The 17,127-nt window shown below is 45.5% G+C and overlaps 1 protein-coding gene across 1 annotated transcript; it reads right to left on the reverse strand.

The window, feature by feature from the left end:
- Positions 1–442: 442 nt before the first annotated feature.
- Positions 443–16,281, reverse strand: DUSP29 (dual specificity phosphatase 29). Its single transcript, XM_073581054.1, has 3 exons — positions 16,106–16,281; positions 2,055–2,275; positions 443–873 (listed from the first exon to the last, which is right to left on the reverse strand). Exons 1-3 carry the CDS (start codon positions 16,279–16,281, stop codon positions 638–640), a joined length of 633 nt encoding a protein of 210 aa, XP_073437155.1. The 3' UTR covers positions 443–637.
- Between the last annotated feature and the right edge of the window lie 846 nt (positions 16,282–17,127).

Genomic DNA, 17,127 nt, shown 5'->3' on the forward strand with positions numbered 1-17,127 from the left:
GGACAGCAATTAACGCTTTATTTTTGTTCTTTTTTTGTATGTATATTTCAGTAATCGAGATTTTTCTGATGAAGGTCCTATGCTGGACCGAAAATGTTTAAACCTTTCTGTCTGGATGCACAAAATAAAAGTGTCTGAATATTTCACATATTGAGTGCCAAGATTTTTGTCATTTCTACTTGTCATCAATACATACACAATAATGCAGTTATAAAGTCACTTTAATAGTCATTAAATATATAAATAATGTAAACAAATATAGGAGTGTCACATGATATCAGATGTATAAACAATTAGATAAATCAAGTAAAAATACTTAAATTCAGCACAGTTTTAGTATTAAACTTTGTGACATTTCCTGCTGCCCCTTGGTATATCAGGATATCCAGAAGTGGCGGACAACTACTTTCTGTAAGACTATAGGTAAACATGCTCTCTTAAATTATGTAATTTGGAAATCTAAAGAATCTTTCTCAATGCCAGTATTGAAGTATTTCCATAGTTTGGGACCTGACAGATCTCATGATTGCAGTGAAGGGATACCTGTATGATGGAAGCATAAAGTTGAAGGAGAAGCTAAACTAAAGTTAGATTTTGTTAGATTTCCATCACTCTGATCTCAGATTATTCTCCTTTATCATTCATTCTTATCAAAACTATTTTCACCATCCCGTGCAGCTCGCCTCTCTAAGGCCAGCTGAATGTCCAATTGACGTAGCTGCTTGAGGAAGCCCCGGTTGGGAAGTATACAGCGGTGCTTCAAGACTTGTGTAATTGCATCAACAACTGTCATTTTTTCATAGATCATCAAGTAAGCCAGAACTAGAGAGGCAGAGCGACTGCGGCCCATCGCACAGTGGACTAACACTTTACCTGAAAAAAAAAAAAATTAAAAATGAATTGTTTATCATGTAAATGTTTTCTAGTTTTACTATAAACACCTGTAGTTTTTCTATAACGAAATATGGTCTACGGTATATTGTTATTCTAGGTGTAACACAAGGAGTGGCCAGTGATCTGACAACTCATAGACACAATGGTTTTGATCTACTGTAAAGAAATGAACAATGTAGAGCAGGGTCCTTAGAGGCATTGACCTATTTCAGGAAAGTGTAATAAAGACTGGGAAATACCTAAAATAAGAGAGAAGGAAGTCCTCCTTCCAGGTCCAGCACCAACTGCTCAAGACTGCTTCAGCCTCAAAGATTTGGCTGTAGTGGTGATGTCACGCTGACAGCATGTATCACTGCTGCAGCAAATCACTGAACTGTCTACCTCAACACAGCCACTGAGCTCAGTGATTAGCTGCAGTGGTGATGCCCACTAGTGATATGACGTCACCGCTGCAGCCAAAATACTGAGACCAGAGAGGCATGAGGCAGCTGGAGCTAGACCCAAGAGGATGACTACCTGCTCTGTTATTTTTCTGAAAGTGGAAAACCCTTCTAATGATTTCTAAATCATTTCTCTGGTCACATGATATGTAAATGATTCCTTTCAGCCATTCATCCACTCTGAAAAATCATATCATGTGACTAAAATGCAGTAAAGCAAGTCTGCTTTGCCCCAGACATGCTTTCTGGGAGAAAACTGCTGGAGCACACCTTCATGTAGTGATAGTGTTTGCCAACAGCTACCTGGAGGGGGAGCCCTGCCTAAGGACTCATACTCACTTGCGAGAGACTCGCACGATTGTCATGCGAGTCTCTCGCATGAAAACCTGGCATTGCCGCCGGCACTTGGACCGAAGCGTGCGGCTGCATAGAAATACATGTAGCCACACGCTCCGGTCCAAGTGCCAGCGAAACTGCAAGGTTTTCATGCGAGAATCTCACACGACAATCGTGTGAGTCTCTCGCAAGTGAGTATGAGCCCTAAGGGTTTTATGGCTTCCATTGCATTGCACAGATTCCTGTCCACTGGGCTCCCCCTAGTGGTATCTCTATTGTCTTTCTCATTTAAAATGAGAAGCAAAGTTGAGGATTTGTAGTGCTGTGATTTTCAATAATGGGTGCAAGAAAAATACAAGTTGCCTACTTACAATTTATACTTACTGTTTGACTTGTTTAGTGCCATGTGTATGAATTCAGCTGCAGGATAGAAAAATTGACTGAGATCAAAGCTGGGTAGGTCTGCGGCTTCCACCCCATAATACTCCACAATCATATCGCTGTAATACTCTGCTCCAGTGTCCACATTCCATCGCCCATGTGCTGCATTCAGAACATGAGTGAAGCCATTTTTCTCCAAACTATAGCGGTCCAATGCGGTTTTCCTAAAGCACAATTCAATGACAATAATGACCTAAACTGACTGAAACAATTGCAGTTTTTCCCCCAAATCTATGCTGATTCCCTGTGAATCTCTGGGCAGGATTCAGAATCTCTGACAGCTTAGAGGACACGTTACCAGTTCAAAAGTAGCAACCAGTTTTAATAGTCTTCTCACTGCTCCCCAGATTATTTTATTCATTTTTATCCATCATATGGTTCCAGAGATAAGGGCATTTAATTGTAGTAGAAATTTTCATGGTCTTTGCCATCTGTGCTCACAGAGTAGTAATGCCGCGCAGCCTAAAGACACATCCCAGAAAACCGTGTGAGAAACGCCCCCTTCGTAAAGACCATAAAAATTAGTGCTAATGTAGGGTTCGGGCTGAGGGAGGCGCGATTAGGTGTTTGTTGATGCTGATAGGCGGGGGAAGGTGTGCTGTGATGCTGAACCCACAGAACTGGGGGGTGACCCACCTCTTGGTGTCGGCAGACACGAGACAGAGACAAGGGTTGTGTCCAACAGTTCAGATTTTATTGGCCGTTTTCTGGACGACCAACATACTCCGTCACAGGATTAGTCCACACTTCACTTCTTACACAGACCCGGGTACTTTCTCTTCCTTGTATTACCGTTCGTGGTGTCCTCTATTGCTCTTTCCCGCTGTGGCTGCCCTAGGCACTTTCACCACAGCATTGCGCCCTTTAGAGTACGCCGTCCACCTGAGACTCACAGTCTGTCTCTGTCCGCAGCCACTGTCATTTTGGGTCACCCTTGTGACGTCTCCACTGTCAGTCTCTCTCTCTGAGGGTTCTTCTGCTGCCTCTCCTCACAGCAGACCCTCCTCTCTTGTGAGCTCCCCTGGCTGACTCGAACTTCCAGAACCTTCCCTGACCTCTTATACTCCCAGTCCCAGTAGCTCTGCCCACTATCACCTGACAGTAACCTTTGACCAATGGCAGTTACACAGTCACCCTCCTATACTCCCCACTGTCCTCTAATGGTCAAACTACCACATAACACCCTTTTCTCTTTATCTCAGCCTACACTGCGCTCTCTCTCTGTCTCTTACTACAGACAGACGTGTAAGTCAGCTCAACCTCCCCACATTCCCCCTTCCTTTGACTAATGTTGTCCTCGAAAATCTTACTCTGAGGGATACGTAGTACTGGGGGCCTGACTCATGGTCATACCGCATGTACCCGGAACCTGTTGAACACACAAAATTTATTTTTTAAAATAACATTTCAACATAGCAATTTCTCCACACACCTCACCATGTTTACTGCAACACGTTTTTTTTCTTTAAACAATACTCTTTAAATAAACAAACAAAAAGAAATAAAATATTAACAGAATGAGAACAGGGGTGCTCCCCTTTCCTTTACGAACAACACCCCCACTGGCATTCCTGTTACATCAGGAGGAGGGTATGCTTTCTATGGGGACGCGGAACAGTCCCCTCTTTGTGCAACAGTGCACTGCAGTCCCGGCAGTCCATTGTGTCGGCCCTCCGGGCCACCTCCTGGCGGCCATTGTCTTGCCGTAACAGGGGACTCCACCGCCGTAGAGTCTCTAGGGTGCCAGTAGTGTCTCTATTTTTGGGGCTCATACCCCTCAGGGTAAGCAATGACCGCTATGGCGTAGAGGCCACGGGGACAGTGTTCCTTACAATACGAGACCAAGCCTCCCTCCCACAGGTCATGTACATTCTGGACGGAGGCTACATTTAGATAGAACTTATAGCCGGTGACAAGGTCCCGAATGAAACCATATCCTTTTCCTTTGTTCAAGTGCACCAACCGCCCGTATGATCGTGGAACAGACATAGCGGCCTCTCCTTCCTTATGGAGTAGTGCCCACACCTCCCACTCTCTAGCCTTTTTATTTTCAATTATCTACGCAACCCAAATGGAGGGTCCGGTATAGGCCGCAGAGTCCGGTGGGCGGGCCGCAATCGAGGGTGGAGCAGAAGCGGCCGCGGACAAGGGGAAGCAGGCCACCACCGGAGTCACAGGCAGAACTGAGGAGGCCGCGGGCATCTTCAGGTAAGTTGGAGAGTCGGTCACAACTGGAATCAAGGCGGCCGTGGGCTCCGGTAAATAGGCCGCAGTCATGGCTGTGGATGCAACAACCGCAGCCGTGGATGTTGTTCCATAGGCCGCGGTTTGCTGTGGCGGGCCCGTGATGATGGCAGGTTCTGATGAGCAGTCCACAACTGGACGCCATAGCATGGCAGGGGTGGCCATGGGTTGGTTCCACAACGGCGCCGCCGGGCGAGGCGGCTCAGAATGGTAAGCAAGAGCCGTGAGCTCAGTCCCAAATTTTAATCCACAGGGAGATTAAAATTCTTCACCCCGTACAGCTTAGGGGGTCCTCTGGTACTCGCTGGCAGGCTTGTCGCTGAAGATGTTGTCTTTGCGGCAGCGATCCTGCCGACTACACGAAATGTAGGGTTCGGGCTGAGGGAGGAGCGATTAGGTGTTTGTTGATGCTGATAGGTGGGGAAGGTGTGCTGTGATGCTGATCCCACAGAACTGGGGGGTGACCCACCTCTTGGCGTCAGCAGACACGAGAAAGAGACAAGGGTTGTGTCCAACAGTTCAGATTTTATTGGCCGTTTTCTGGACGACCACCGTACTCCATCACAGGATTAGTCCACACTTCACTTCTTACACAGACCTGGGTACTTTCTCTTCCTTGTATTACCGTTCATGGCATCCTCTATGGCTCTTTACCGCTGTGGCTGCCCTAGGCACTTTCACCACAGCGTTGGGCCCTTTAGAGTACGCCTTCCACCTGAGACTCACAGTCTGTCTCTGTCCGCAGCCACTGTCCTTTTGGATCACCTCCCTTGACCGTCTCCACTGTCAGTCTCTCTCTGAGGGTTCTTCTGCTGCCTCTCCTCACAGCAGACCCTCCTCTCTTGTGAGCTCCCCTGGCTGACTCGAACTTCCAGAACCTTCCCTGACCTCTTATACTCCCAGTCCCAGTAGCTCTGCCCACTATCACCTGACAGTAACCTTTGACCAATGGCAGTTACACAGTCACCCTCCTATACTCCCCACTGTCCTCTAATGGTCAAACTACCACATAATACCCTTTTCTCTTTATCTCAGCCTACACTGTGCTCTCTCTCTGTCTTTTACTACAGACAGACCTGTCCTTCAGCTCAACCTCCCCACACTAAGTAAAAAAGCACAGTTCTATGGAGCCATATAGCGGTTGTAAAAAAATCAACAGCGAACAATGTACTGTATTTTTCAGACTATAATACACACTTTTTCCCAAAAATTTTTTTGGGGAAAATGGGGGTGTGTCTTATAGTCAGAATATACTTACAAATACTGTGGTGGCAGCAGGAGTCAGGCGATTCTGCGGCGGTCCCGGTCCGACGCTGTTGGGCGATGATCGCACTTCCTTCCCAGGCTGGTGCATCTGGTGCAGTAGGTGTGGCGGCGGTGCTCTGTGGTGCAGGGGGGCTCTGCCGGCATTATCTGAAAGCCCAGAGGCCCTGCACATCCATTGCTGTGATGCAGAGGCCTCTGGGGCGGCGCATGCTCAGATTGAGATCTCGGCAACGAGATCTTGTCCCGAGATCTCGTCTCCCGAGATCTCTGGATAAGATATTGTTGCCGAGATCTCAATCTGCTATGATGTGGTAGCCTCAGGGAAAATGGCCGCCGGGGTGGTGCATGCTCAGATTGAGATCTCGGCAACCACCGGAAGCAGCACACCACATCGCAGCAATGGATATGCTGGGCCTCTAGGCTTTCACAAGATGCTGGCGGAGCCACCCGCACCACCGCCGAACCTGCCACTCCTGCTGCTCCAACCTGGGATGGAATTTCCCTGAGGCCACCGCATCACCGCAATGGATATGTTGGGCCTCCGGGCTTTCACAAGATGCCGGCGGAGCCTGGAGCATCACCGCCGAACCTGCTGCACCAGCCTGGGATGGGATTTCCCAGAGGCCACCGCACCAGCCAGGGATGGGAATAATAATAATAAATTTTATTTCTAGAGCGCCAACATATTCCGCAGCACTTTACATTTCAGAGGGGACTTGTACAGATGATAGACATTACATAACACTAATCACATAAATCATAAGATACCAAGAGGAATGAGGGCCCTGCTCGCAAGCTTACAATCTATGAGGAAAAAAGGTAGACACGAAAGGTGGGTGGTAACAATTGCACTGATTGTTTGGACCTGCCATAATGCTAAGTGTGTAACAGTACAGACACAGAGGGCAAATAGATGCATAAAGCATGTGGGAACATGATGCGGGGAACCTATTTATGGTAAAACTTTTGACTGTGCCACACAGGGATAGTTAGGTTAATGTGTTGAGGCGGTAGGCCAGTCTGAATAAATGCATTTTCAGGGCACGCTTAAAATTGTAGGGGTTGGGGACTAATCATATTGATCTGGGAAGTGCATTCCAAAGAATTGGCACAGCACTTGCATAGTCTTGGAGACGGGAGTGGGAGGTTCTGATTATTGAGGATGCTAACCTCAGGTCATCAGCAGAACAGAGGGCACGGGTAGGGTGGTAGATTGAAATGGGGGAGAAGATGTAGGGTGGTGCTGAGCCATGGAGAGCTTTGTGGGTGAGGGTAATAAGTTTGTACTGGATTCTGGAGTGGGTGGGTAGCCAGTGTAATGACTGGCACAAGGTAGAGGCATCGGTGTAACGATTGGCGAGGAATATGATCCTGGCTGCAGCATTCAAGACAGATTGGAGGGGGGGAGAGTTTGGTAAGAGGGAGACCGATTAGAAGAGAGTTACAATAGTCTAGACGAGAATGAATAAGAGAAACAGTAAGAGTTTTTGCAGAATCAAAAGTAAGAAAAGGTCGAATTCTAGAAATGTTTTTGAGGTTCAGATAACAAGAGCGAGCCAGTGATCGGATGTGGGGGTGAATGAAAGTTTGTAGTCAAGTATGACCCCAAGACAGTGGGCCTGTTGCTGGGGAGTAATAGTGGAGCCACACACGGAAATGGCAATGTCAGGTATAGGTACATTAGTAGGGGGAGGAAGCACAAGGTGTTCAGTCTTTGACAGGTTCAGTTTCAGATATAGTGAGGACATGATGTTAGACACAGCGTATAGACAATCGCTGGTGTTTTCTAAAAAGGCAGGCGTGATATCAGGAGAAGTGTATAATTGGGTGTCATCAGCATAGAGATGGTACTGGAAACCAAATCTACTGATTGTCTGACCAATAGGGGCAGTATACAAAGAGAAGAGGAGGGGGCCTAGGACTGATCCTTGAGGAACCCCAACAGTAAGGGGAAGATGAGAGGAGGAGGAACCAGCAAAAGATACAGTAAAGGAGCGGTCAGAGAGAAAGGAGGAGAACCAGGAGAGAACGGTGTCCTTGATGCCGATGGAGCGGAGCATGGTCAGGAGGAGCTGATGATCCACAGTGTCACATGCTGCAGAGAGATCCAAGAGAATTAGCATGGAGTAGTGACCATTAGATTTAGCTGTTAGTAGATCATTAGAGACTTTAGTGAGGGCAGTTTCAGTAGAGTCCAAAGAGAGGAAATCGGATTGGAGAGGGACGAAAAGCGAGTTATCAGAGAGATAGCGGATCAGACGGGAATGGACCAGGCGTTCCAGGAGTTTAGAGATGAAGGGAAGATTAGAGAAAAGGTCTATAGTTAGTGGCACAGTTTTGCACGAGGGATGGTTTTTTAAGTAGTGGGTGTATGACGGCATGCTTAAATGAGGAGGGAAAGATACCAGAAGAGAGAGAGGTTAAATATTTTAGTTAGGTGAGTGCTGACAGCAGGGGAAAGGGACTGGAGGATATGTGACAGAAATGGGTCATTAGTGCAAGTGGTTGGGCGAGAAGTTGCAAGGAGCCTGCTTACTTCTTCTGTGACTGGTTCAAAATCAGAGAGTGAGCTAGATGCAGTGGGGGAGGGAGGACAGTGCATGGTATGAGGTGATTGGGGGATAATTTCCTGTTGGATATGGTCAATTTTTTCTTTGAAATAATTGGACAGATCGTCAGCTCGAAAGAATAATATCGCCGGACCCCACCGAACATCTCCTGTGACCCCACTCTACCAGCGCTGCTGATCCCCCCTGGGTAAGCTGAATTCGGACTGTAAGACTGTCCCCCATTTGACACATTCATTTTTTTTTCCTATTTTCCTTGTGAAAATTTGGGGTGCGTCTTATAGTCCAAAAACTATGGGAATACTCAGGGGAGCGTCGGTCATAAAATAAGAGCAAAATCAGGACAAGTCAGAGCTGGTAAGTGAACCCCATGGCATCACAGCTAGTATTGGCTTTTATGACTGACCTTTTTTTTCACTTTTCTATTGTTGCTTTCCAGGAGCCATAACTTTTTTTTATTTTTTTGGCAAAATAGTCTTATGAAAGTTTGCTTTTTTCAGGATTTGGCCTTATTCAGACAACAGCTTTTTTGTTGTTTGACAAAAACAAATGAGTTTCATCAGTTTCATCCCAAGACCTCCTTCTCTCCTCCACACTTATTCGCTCCTCACCTAACCGCCTCCAAGACCTCTCCCGAATATCCCCCATCCTCTGTAATTCTGTGTCCCAACACATGCGACTCTCAACCACACTCGGATCCTTCAGACGGAACCTGAAGACCCACCTCTTCAAGAAAGCTTGCAGCCTGCAATGACCCCACTGCCTCCTCACCACTACCGGACCTACCGCCTCACCTTCACCAGAGATGCTGCAACCCCCCAACCTATTGTCGCCTTCTCTACCATCCTGTAGAAATGTACGCCTGCAAGGGCAGGGTCCTCTCCCCTCTGTATCAATCTGTCATTGTTAGTTTGTTTACTGTAAGCGTTATCTGTAATTTGTATGTTATCCCTTCTCATGTACAGCACCATGGAAATAAATAATAATAATAAAAATCAGTGGTTTTCATCAGAGCTTGGTCCAACTTTCATCAGTTTTTTCACTGATAAGAAAAAAAAGATTTCTAAAGCTTCTCCTGTCAGTGAAAAATCGGACAGCACATGGATGACATCCAAGTGTTGTACGATTTTCGTCATTGACCAATAAACTTGTATTGCCAAATTTTATCTGACACTTGGATCAATATCGGACAGGTCTCCATAATTTTGCATGGATCACTCGGTCTGAGGAAAAATCGGGAACAATGTGTACAGGGATTATTTTTGCAGGACAAGCTGTGATTTTCATTGATGGCATTTTGTAGTACATGTGACTTTTGATCACTTTATATTAACATTATGGGAGACAAACGAACAAAAAAAATAGCAACTCTATTTTTTCCTTATTTTCTTTTAAACACCAACCACTATTTGATAATTGACACGTTATCTTTATTCTATCAACTGTAAAGCGCTGCGGAATATGTTAGTGCTATATAAAAATAAAGATTATTAAAATAAAGATTATTAAATGTACATAGTTTTTTTTATGCTTTACTACTTTTGCACAAGAAATTACTTTTTGCGAAGACTTTTTTCTATTTTGGCCAACACATTCTGACATCCCTAATTGCAAAGAATTAGAAAATAAATTTTTTTTTAATATGACTTAGTACTAATTGGCTTTTCATCACTGTTGCTGGGGATGCCGGCCGGGAGATCTTGGCAGGCAAACTGTGCATGTATCTGTTATTTTTTTTTTTTAGGAAAAGGAGGCAAAGGGCCGGGGGACAGAGCCAGAAGCATATGGGGATGGTTAAGGTACAGGGGTGGGCTTGGGGACCTCATATCCCTCTCATCTGACATGTATTTCATGTCAGAATAGAGAGAAATGTGTTTTAGGGTATGTTTCCACGTGCCGTATTACATCCGGATTTGCTGTGGATTGAACGCTGCATACAGCCGCAGCGTTTATTACGCAGCGTCCAGATGTTACAGCATAGTGGAGGGGATTTTATGAAATCCCATCTCCACTAGGCGTCCTAATACAGGTGAGACACCCATGAAACCGGACATGCGGTGCGTCTTTTTAGAAAGCAGCATGTCTATTTATCTTGCGGAGACGCTCCGTCTCCGCAAGGTAAATATCCCAGTCTATGTATGCAATGCAGTGATACCGCATGTATTCAATGAACACATGCAGTATCACCGCGCGTACAGAAGGGGGAAGGGCTTTGGGCGGAGTGGGCTTTCCGCTCCGTCCAAAGCGCAGGCAATTTGCTTAGTGGAAACATACCCTAAAAGCTGGCACTCTGTTTTTTATTACGTGATCATCGTGATTAATTGAATAACAGGGTCTCTGTTACCCCCGGTAGCTGAAACCCTGGAGCTTTTCTGATGATCTGGGGCGCTAAAGGCTTATTTCCAATCTCCGTTTTAAAACAGCAATGAGGTAATAAAGCCCCTTAACGGCCACTGTTTTAATGCTTATTGGCCTCTGTAGCCTTAACTATTATGAAATATTATGACTTTTTGATCACTTTCTTTTATTTTTAACCAAAATTAACAAAAATAACAGTTATTTCTCAGTTTTTTTTAACAGCACTTATTCTTACGGGATGAAAATTGGCTGTTTTATAATACAGTATGGGTCCTTATAAAACATGTTGGTACCAAATATGTAACTTTTGCGGGAGTTAGATAATTTTTATTACAGATAAACTTTTTTTTTATTATTGAACTGAACTGTTTTTTTTATAATTTTTATTTACTTTATTGTAACACTTAAAAACATTTTTTATAGTAGTTACTACAGTAAGTCCTATAAGGGAACTTGGACCTGTGATCCATCATCACGGTCAGATTACTCTATAGTCCCCACCACCTATGACGGAGCAGCCAACGGTTCAGGCAACACAGATTGCTGTTGCCTATTTCTATATGTCGGGGGCTCCAATACTACCAGAAGCCAGGTCACTTACAGCCCAGGTACTTGGGAACTGGGCTAAAGGAAGCAGGTGGAGTCAGTCCCCTCAGCCACCCGAGGTAGGAAAAGATGCGGACACCTGAAGAGGATTACTGTATTACTCGCCTTATAATTTTTTACTGGCTTTGTAATCTGTGCAAAGCCTTTATGGATGTAGGCGTACAACAACTACACTTTAATAATAGTTGAATGAGACCCGTCAGTTGTTACCTTTCAGGGGTCTATGGATAACCCTCTGTATAATTTTTTCCTGGCTTTGCATTTTCTGCAAAGTCTTTATAAGTGTGGAAGTACATAAACTACACTTTATGTTCCAAATTTATTTCTGGATTCAATTAGTCATCCATACAGTTTAATGTGGCAATTGGTACATTACGATGGTATGCAAAAACTCAAAAAATGCGTTGAAAAATTTGTCTGGATTAAATTTCTCACACATACAATATTCTGTGTACTGGGGTACATTTCTGTGATATGCAGTGGTGTGAAAAAGTGCCCCCTTCCCAATTTACTATCCATTTGCATGTTTGTCATACTTAAATGTTTCAGATCAGCAAACAAATTTAAATATTAGACAAGATAACACAAGTAAACACAAAATGCAGTTTTTTAAATGAATGTCTTCATTACTAAGGGAAAAAGAAATCCAAATCTAAAGGGCATTGTATGAAAAAGTGATTGCCCTAAACCTAATAACTGGTTGGTCCACCCTTAGCAGCAACAACTGTAATCAAGTGTTTGCAATAACTCGCAATGAGCCTTTTACAATGCTCAGAATGAATTTTGGCCCACTCATATTTGCAGAATTGTTGTAAGTCAACCATTTTGGAGGGTTTCTGAACATGAACTGCCTTTTTAAGGTCATACCAAAGCATATTAATCAGATTAAGATTACTTGACTAGGCCACTCCAAAGTCTTAATTTTGTTTTTCTTAAACCATTCAGAGGTGGACTTGCTGGTGTGCTTTGGATCCTTGTCCTGCTGCATAATCCAAGTGTGCTTCAGCTTGAGATCACAAACAGATGGCGGGATATTCTTCTTCAGGATTTTTTGGTAGATAGCAGAATTAATGGTTCCATTTAGCACAGCAAGTCTTCCAGGTTCTGAAGCAGCAAAACAGCCCCAGACAATCACACTACAACCACAATATTTTACTGTTGGTATGATGTTCCTTTTCTCAAATGCTGTGTTACTACTACACCAGATGTAATAGGACATACACCTTCTAAAAAGTTCCCTTACCTCATCAGTCCACAGAGTATTCTCCCAAAAGTCTTGGGAATCTTGTTGCTCAGCAGTGGTTTTTGTTTTGGAACTCTGCCATGCAGGCCATTTTTGTCCAGTTTCTTTCTTATGTTGGAGTCATGAACACTGATTTTAACTTATTTTTGGTCCGCCTGCCACTCCAGAGAAGATTCACAACTGTTCCATGTTTTTGCCATTAGTGGATCATGGCCCTCACGGAGGTTTGCTGGATTCCCAAAGCTTTAGAAATGGGTTTTTTTATAACCTTCTCCAGACTAATAGATCCCAATTACTTTGGTTCTCCTTTATTTCAGAATTTCTAGCTTTTGATTTTTTTCGTTTACTTCACTTTGTTAAGTAGTTCCTTAGTGATTTCTTTTTTGAGAACACGTGTGGCAAGGGAATTTGAACTATGGATACACCTAAATAAAATGGGAATGGTTGGTGATATCAACTTCTTGTTTGTGGCACATTAGTATATGGGAGGGGGGAAACTTTTCAAGATGAGTGGTGACCATGGCGGCCATTTTGGATCCAACTTTAATTTTTCCAATGGGAAGAGGGTCATGTGACACATCAAACTTATTGAGAATTTCACAAGAAAAACAAGAAAAACAATGGTGTGCTTGGTTTTAACATAACTTTATTATTTCATGAGTTATTTACAATTTTATGACCACATAAAATGTGTTCAAAGTGCTGCCCATTGTGTTGGATTTTCAATGCAACCCTCTTCTCTCACTCTTGACACTGATAGCAACACCACAGAAGAAATATTAGTTTAAGGGGGTCAGAACCCTTGTAGGAATGCTTGGACTTGATAGTCATAATGTGGTGGTGCACCATCTTGCTGAAAAAGCTCAGAGAACCTGCTGTTAGGGGCTGGCAGAAGGCACCAAATAATAAAGATAGTATAAGGTATATGGTACATTCGCAGCCCGGGGTCCACCGTGCAGAGGTGATAAACTGCAGCTAAACAATGATGAATGATATATAACAAGAGGTAACCACTGACCCGATGCATGCAAGGACAGACTCAGTTACTTTATGGAGTTCGCACTAACCGGCATATAAGGGTGAGCTGTTAAACGTCAAAGATCACAACTAAGTAAACTACCACTCAGAGCGGGTACACTGTCTACCATGGTGGACACCGCTAACCAGCATAAGAACAGTCCTGGTAAGCACACGTAGCTGTGCACGGCGCCGCTCTGGCAGACACTGCGTTATCAGCGGTATGTGAGGCCTGTACAGACCGGCACCCCAAGGCGCTACAGGACGGAGAGCTGACTACACTGCAGTGCTAAGCAGTGCTAGTGCTAGATGCTGACTCATACTCTGGGACCCTAACTCATGCGTATCAAAGGGAGGGAGTCTTAATGAGTCAGTCGCCAGTCTCATACATCCGTCATCATTCACACCACTAAACAGTATAGCAACAAAGTCTATCATAGCACATGGCGGGGCAGCCATGTGAACCTTTTATAGCAGCTTCCATCCGGGGCCTTCCAGATGGTCCAATCCGAGCTGGAGAAGGACCTGAACATGTGACCTCCGATCTCCAATGGGAGATTGTCCCACGGGCATGCTCAGTGGACTGAAAGGAGGATTTAGTCCCTGGAATCATTCGTTGCTGACCAGCATGCGTTGCTATAGCTGGACCAGAGGTGGCAGCAGCAACCAAGCCCACAATGCTGATGTGGGCAGAGCGCCGGGATCGACAAGACTGCTGAGCAGGCTCCACTGTGGCTGGAGAGGAATGGGAGACTGCTGAAGGCAACGCTTGGGATTCCTGCTGTGCAGCGCCAGGAACCCGATGCCTAACATTACCCCCCTCTAGGGCTCGCTATGCTCTAATGCCACAATAAGGAGCGGAGCGTGGATGTTCTCCACTGGCTCTCAGGTCCGAGCCTCTGGACCATGACCCTTCCAGTCCACTAAATAAAACTTTTTACCACCCACCACCCTGCATCCCACAATGGCATTGACCTCAAACTCGTCCGAACACAGGTCTGATGTACCGGCAGATGTCTCAGAGAACCGGGACTTGTGAACAGGTTTAAGGAGGGATACATGGAAGGTGTCAGCGATATCCAAGTGTGGTGGGAGAGCCAGGCAGTAGACCACTGGATTGATCTGCTCCAGAACCTTGAAGGGGCAAATGTAACGAGGTGCAAACTTAGTAAACTCGACCCGCAGCCTGATATTACGGACAGAGAGCCACACTAAGTCGCCAGGAGCAAAAGTCGGAGCAGGACGCCAGTGGGTTTCAGCGGACGCCTTCATTCTCTCCTTAGAGGCCCGGATGGCATCCTGAGTGCTGTCCCAAATGTCACGAGCCTCCACTGCCCAGTCTGCCACCCTGGACTCAGTGGACGACACAGGCATTAGGACAGAGACACGCGGATGCTGGCCGTAGTTAAGGAGGAACGGAGTCTGACCGGTGGAATCGGCCACAGTGTTGTTCAAGGCAAATTCTGCCCATGGTAGTAAGGATGCCCAGTCATCCTGCCTGGCTGAGACAGAATGTCACAGGTATGTGACCAAGGTTTGGTTAGCTCTCTCAACCAACATGTTCGTCTCGGGGTAATAGGTTGAAGACAGATTTAACTCAAAACTGAGCAGAGTTCCCTCCAAAACCGAGACGTGAACTGGAGACCCCGGTCACTGACTATCTTGTCTGGCATACCATGCAAGTGGAATATGTGCTTTATGAACAATGCAGCTAGACCCCGTGCAGAAGGTAGGCACGAGAGTGGCACCAGGTGAATCATTTTAGACCACCCAGATGACCATGCTGCCGCTGGACTTAGGCAGACCGACCACAAAGTCCATGCCGACCATCTCCCAAGGTCTGTCTGCCACTGGCAGGGGGTAAAGTAGTCTGGCAGGTCTCTGCCGAGAAGACCTGTTCTGGGCACAGGAGACACATGCCCGAATGTCATCTCCCACGTCCCGAGCCATATGCGGCCACCAATATGCTCTTGCCAGGAGTCCCGAAGTGACCACCCACCCTGGAAGCGTGAGCCCAAGAGAGAACCTCTGGTCGCAGCTGGGGAGGGACAAAGGTCTTGCCCGGAGGCACCGACTCAAGAGCAACCGGGGCCACGGTCATCAAGCTCTCAGATGGGACGATTAGCCAAGGCTCAGACTCCTCCTCCTCCACTGACACCACGGAGTGAGAGAGGGCATCGGCCCGGACGTTCCTCTCACCGGACAGATAATGCAGGGTGATTTTGCACTATTTACCCTCCTCGTGCACCACCGCTAGTGCGTTTTGGAATTCATTATTTCAAGATGGGGCCTGGGATGAAATACATTATTGCAGGAAGGGGCCAGGACGAGAGACATTATTACAGGAATGGACCAAGAAAGGGTAATTATTACAATTACCTCTACATCTGACCAACATGCTGTGGGGGGATTCTGGTCCAAATTTTGCACCAGGGGCTATAAAACTGTAGTTATGCTACTGATCAAAAGACATTTCAGAAATGGCATACAAAAGGCAAACAAAAAGACATCACATTTGAAGCATGTACATTTCTAATAAAAGAAAACTCTGCTATTTTTTATTTTTTCCTCTGCAAACAAGTGTTGAGCAGTGTTATAAATGTACAAATGAACTTTACAAAAATCTGTCGGAAATTCTAATAACTTTTGGTAGCTACATAATTATGGCATAAGCACAATATGACTATACTTACTCATCTCCAATATACAAGTTGGAAAAAACTTCATCAACATGAGAGAATTTAGCTGCTCCATGCCAAAATAGTCTTTCTAGCTCGAATGCCCCAGGAGTGCTGTATCCAGTATCTGGATCTACAGCCACAGCTGCATATGCATTTGTCTTCTTCCGGTTCGCTGTGTCAGCCGGCATTCTTGCTTGGGCATAGAATGATGTCCTATGGTCCCTATATGGGTAAAAATGTGCAAGTTAAAGTAGTGTCTAGCCAATCTGGTTGCTGGTTTTTGGCAGGAAGAATACATCTATGCTCATTTTTATAAATGTTGTGGCTGGTCAATTTAAACCCAAAACATATTAGCAATAGTTCTCAAAGCTAAGTCAAAATGTATGCCAAGAAGCACATTAATGGGTTTGTAAAATTAGTCCCTTTCCAATGCAGCAAATTTTGACCTTCCTGACACAGACCAATTTTTTCAATTCTGTGGTACCAACCCTTCTTGATGAGGAGGTGTGCTGGAAGCTTACACCTTTTCATGAATCAGTAGCGTCAGATAGGTTGCATGGACCTCAACACAAATCTCTTCCTTTTCTGTACCAGAACTCTTAGAGTTAAGGGGGCTTTACACATAGTGCTATCGCTAGCAATATCGCTAAAGCGTCAGCGATTTTGTGACGCAGCAGCGATATTGCTAGCGATATCGCTACATGTGATACTTACCTCCGACCGGCTCCCCCCGCTGGCTATCGCTGATCGGGCGAGAACGTCCTGGGCCGTTTCTCGTCGGCGACTTCCTGCTGGGCTTCCTGCTGCTGCCGACGAGCGACGCATGGGCGTGGGCGGAGGACGTCATCATCGCTGCGTCTGACAGGTAAGTAACGACCGCTGCTGCATCGCTGCTGAGATCTGCCTGTTTGGCAGCTCACTAGCGACCATTTAGCGATGCACCAGCGATCCTGACCGGGTGATATCGTGGTCAGGATTGCTGGTGCATCGCTAAATGTAACGGGGCCCTTAGATTTGTGATATGGATCAAAAAG

Source organism: Dendrobates tinctorius, unplaced genomic scaffold (assembly GCF_039654945.1).
Source record: "Dendrobates tinctorius isolate UK_male_01 unplaced genomic scaffold, ASM3965494v1 ptg000068l, whole genome shotgun sequence".
Lineage (NCBI taxonomy): Eukaryota > Metazoa > Chordata > Amphibia > Anura > Dendrobatidae > Dendrobates > Dendrobates tinctorius.

Excerpts from the sequence above, each read along its gene's own strand:
- DUSP29 (XM_073581054.1), bottom strand. The coding sequence starts at position 16,281 with ATGCCGGCTGACACAGCGAACCGGAAGAAGACAAATGCATATGCAGCT. Across the intron at positions 2,276-16,105 it reads AACTTGTATATTGGAGATGA|GAAAACCGCATTGGACCGCT; the intron begins GTAAGTATAGTC and ends ATTGTGCTTTAG. Across the intron at positions 874-2,054 it reads GGCACTAAACAAGTCAAACA|GTAAAGTGTTAGTCCACTGT; the intron begins GTAAGTATAAAT and ends TTTTTTTTTCAG.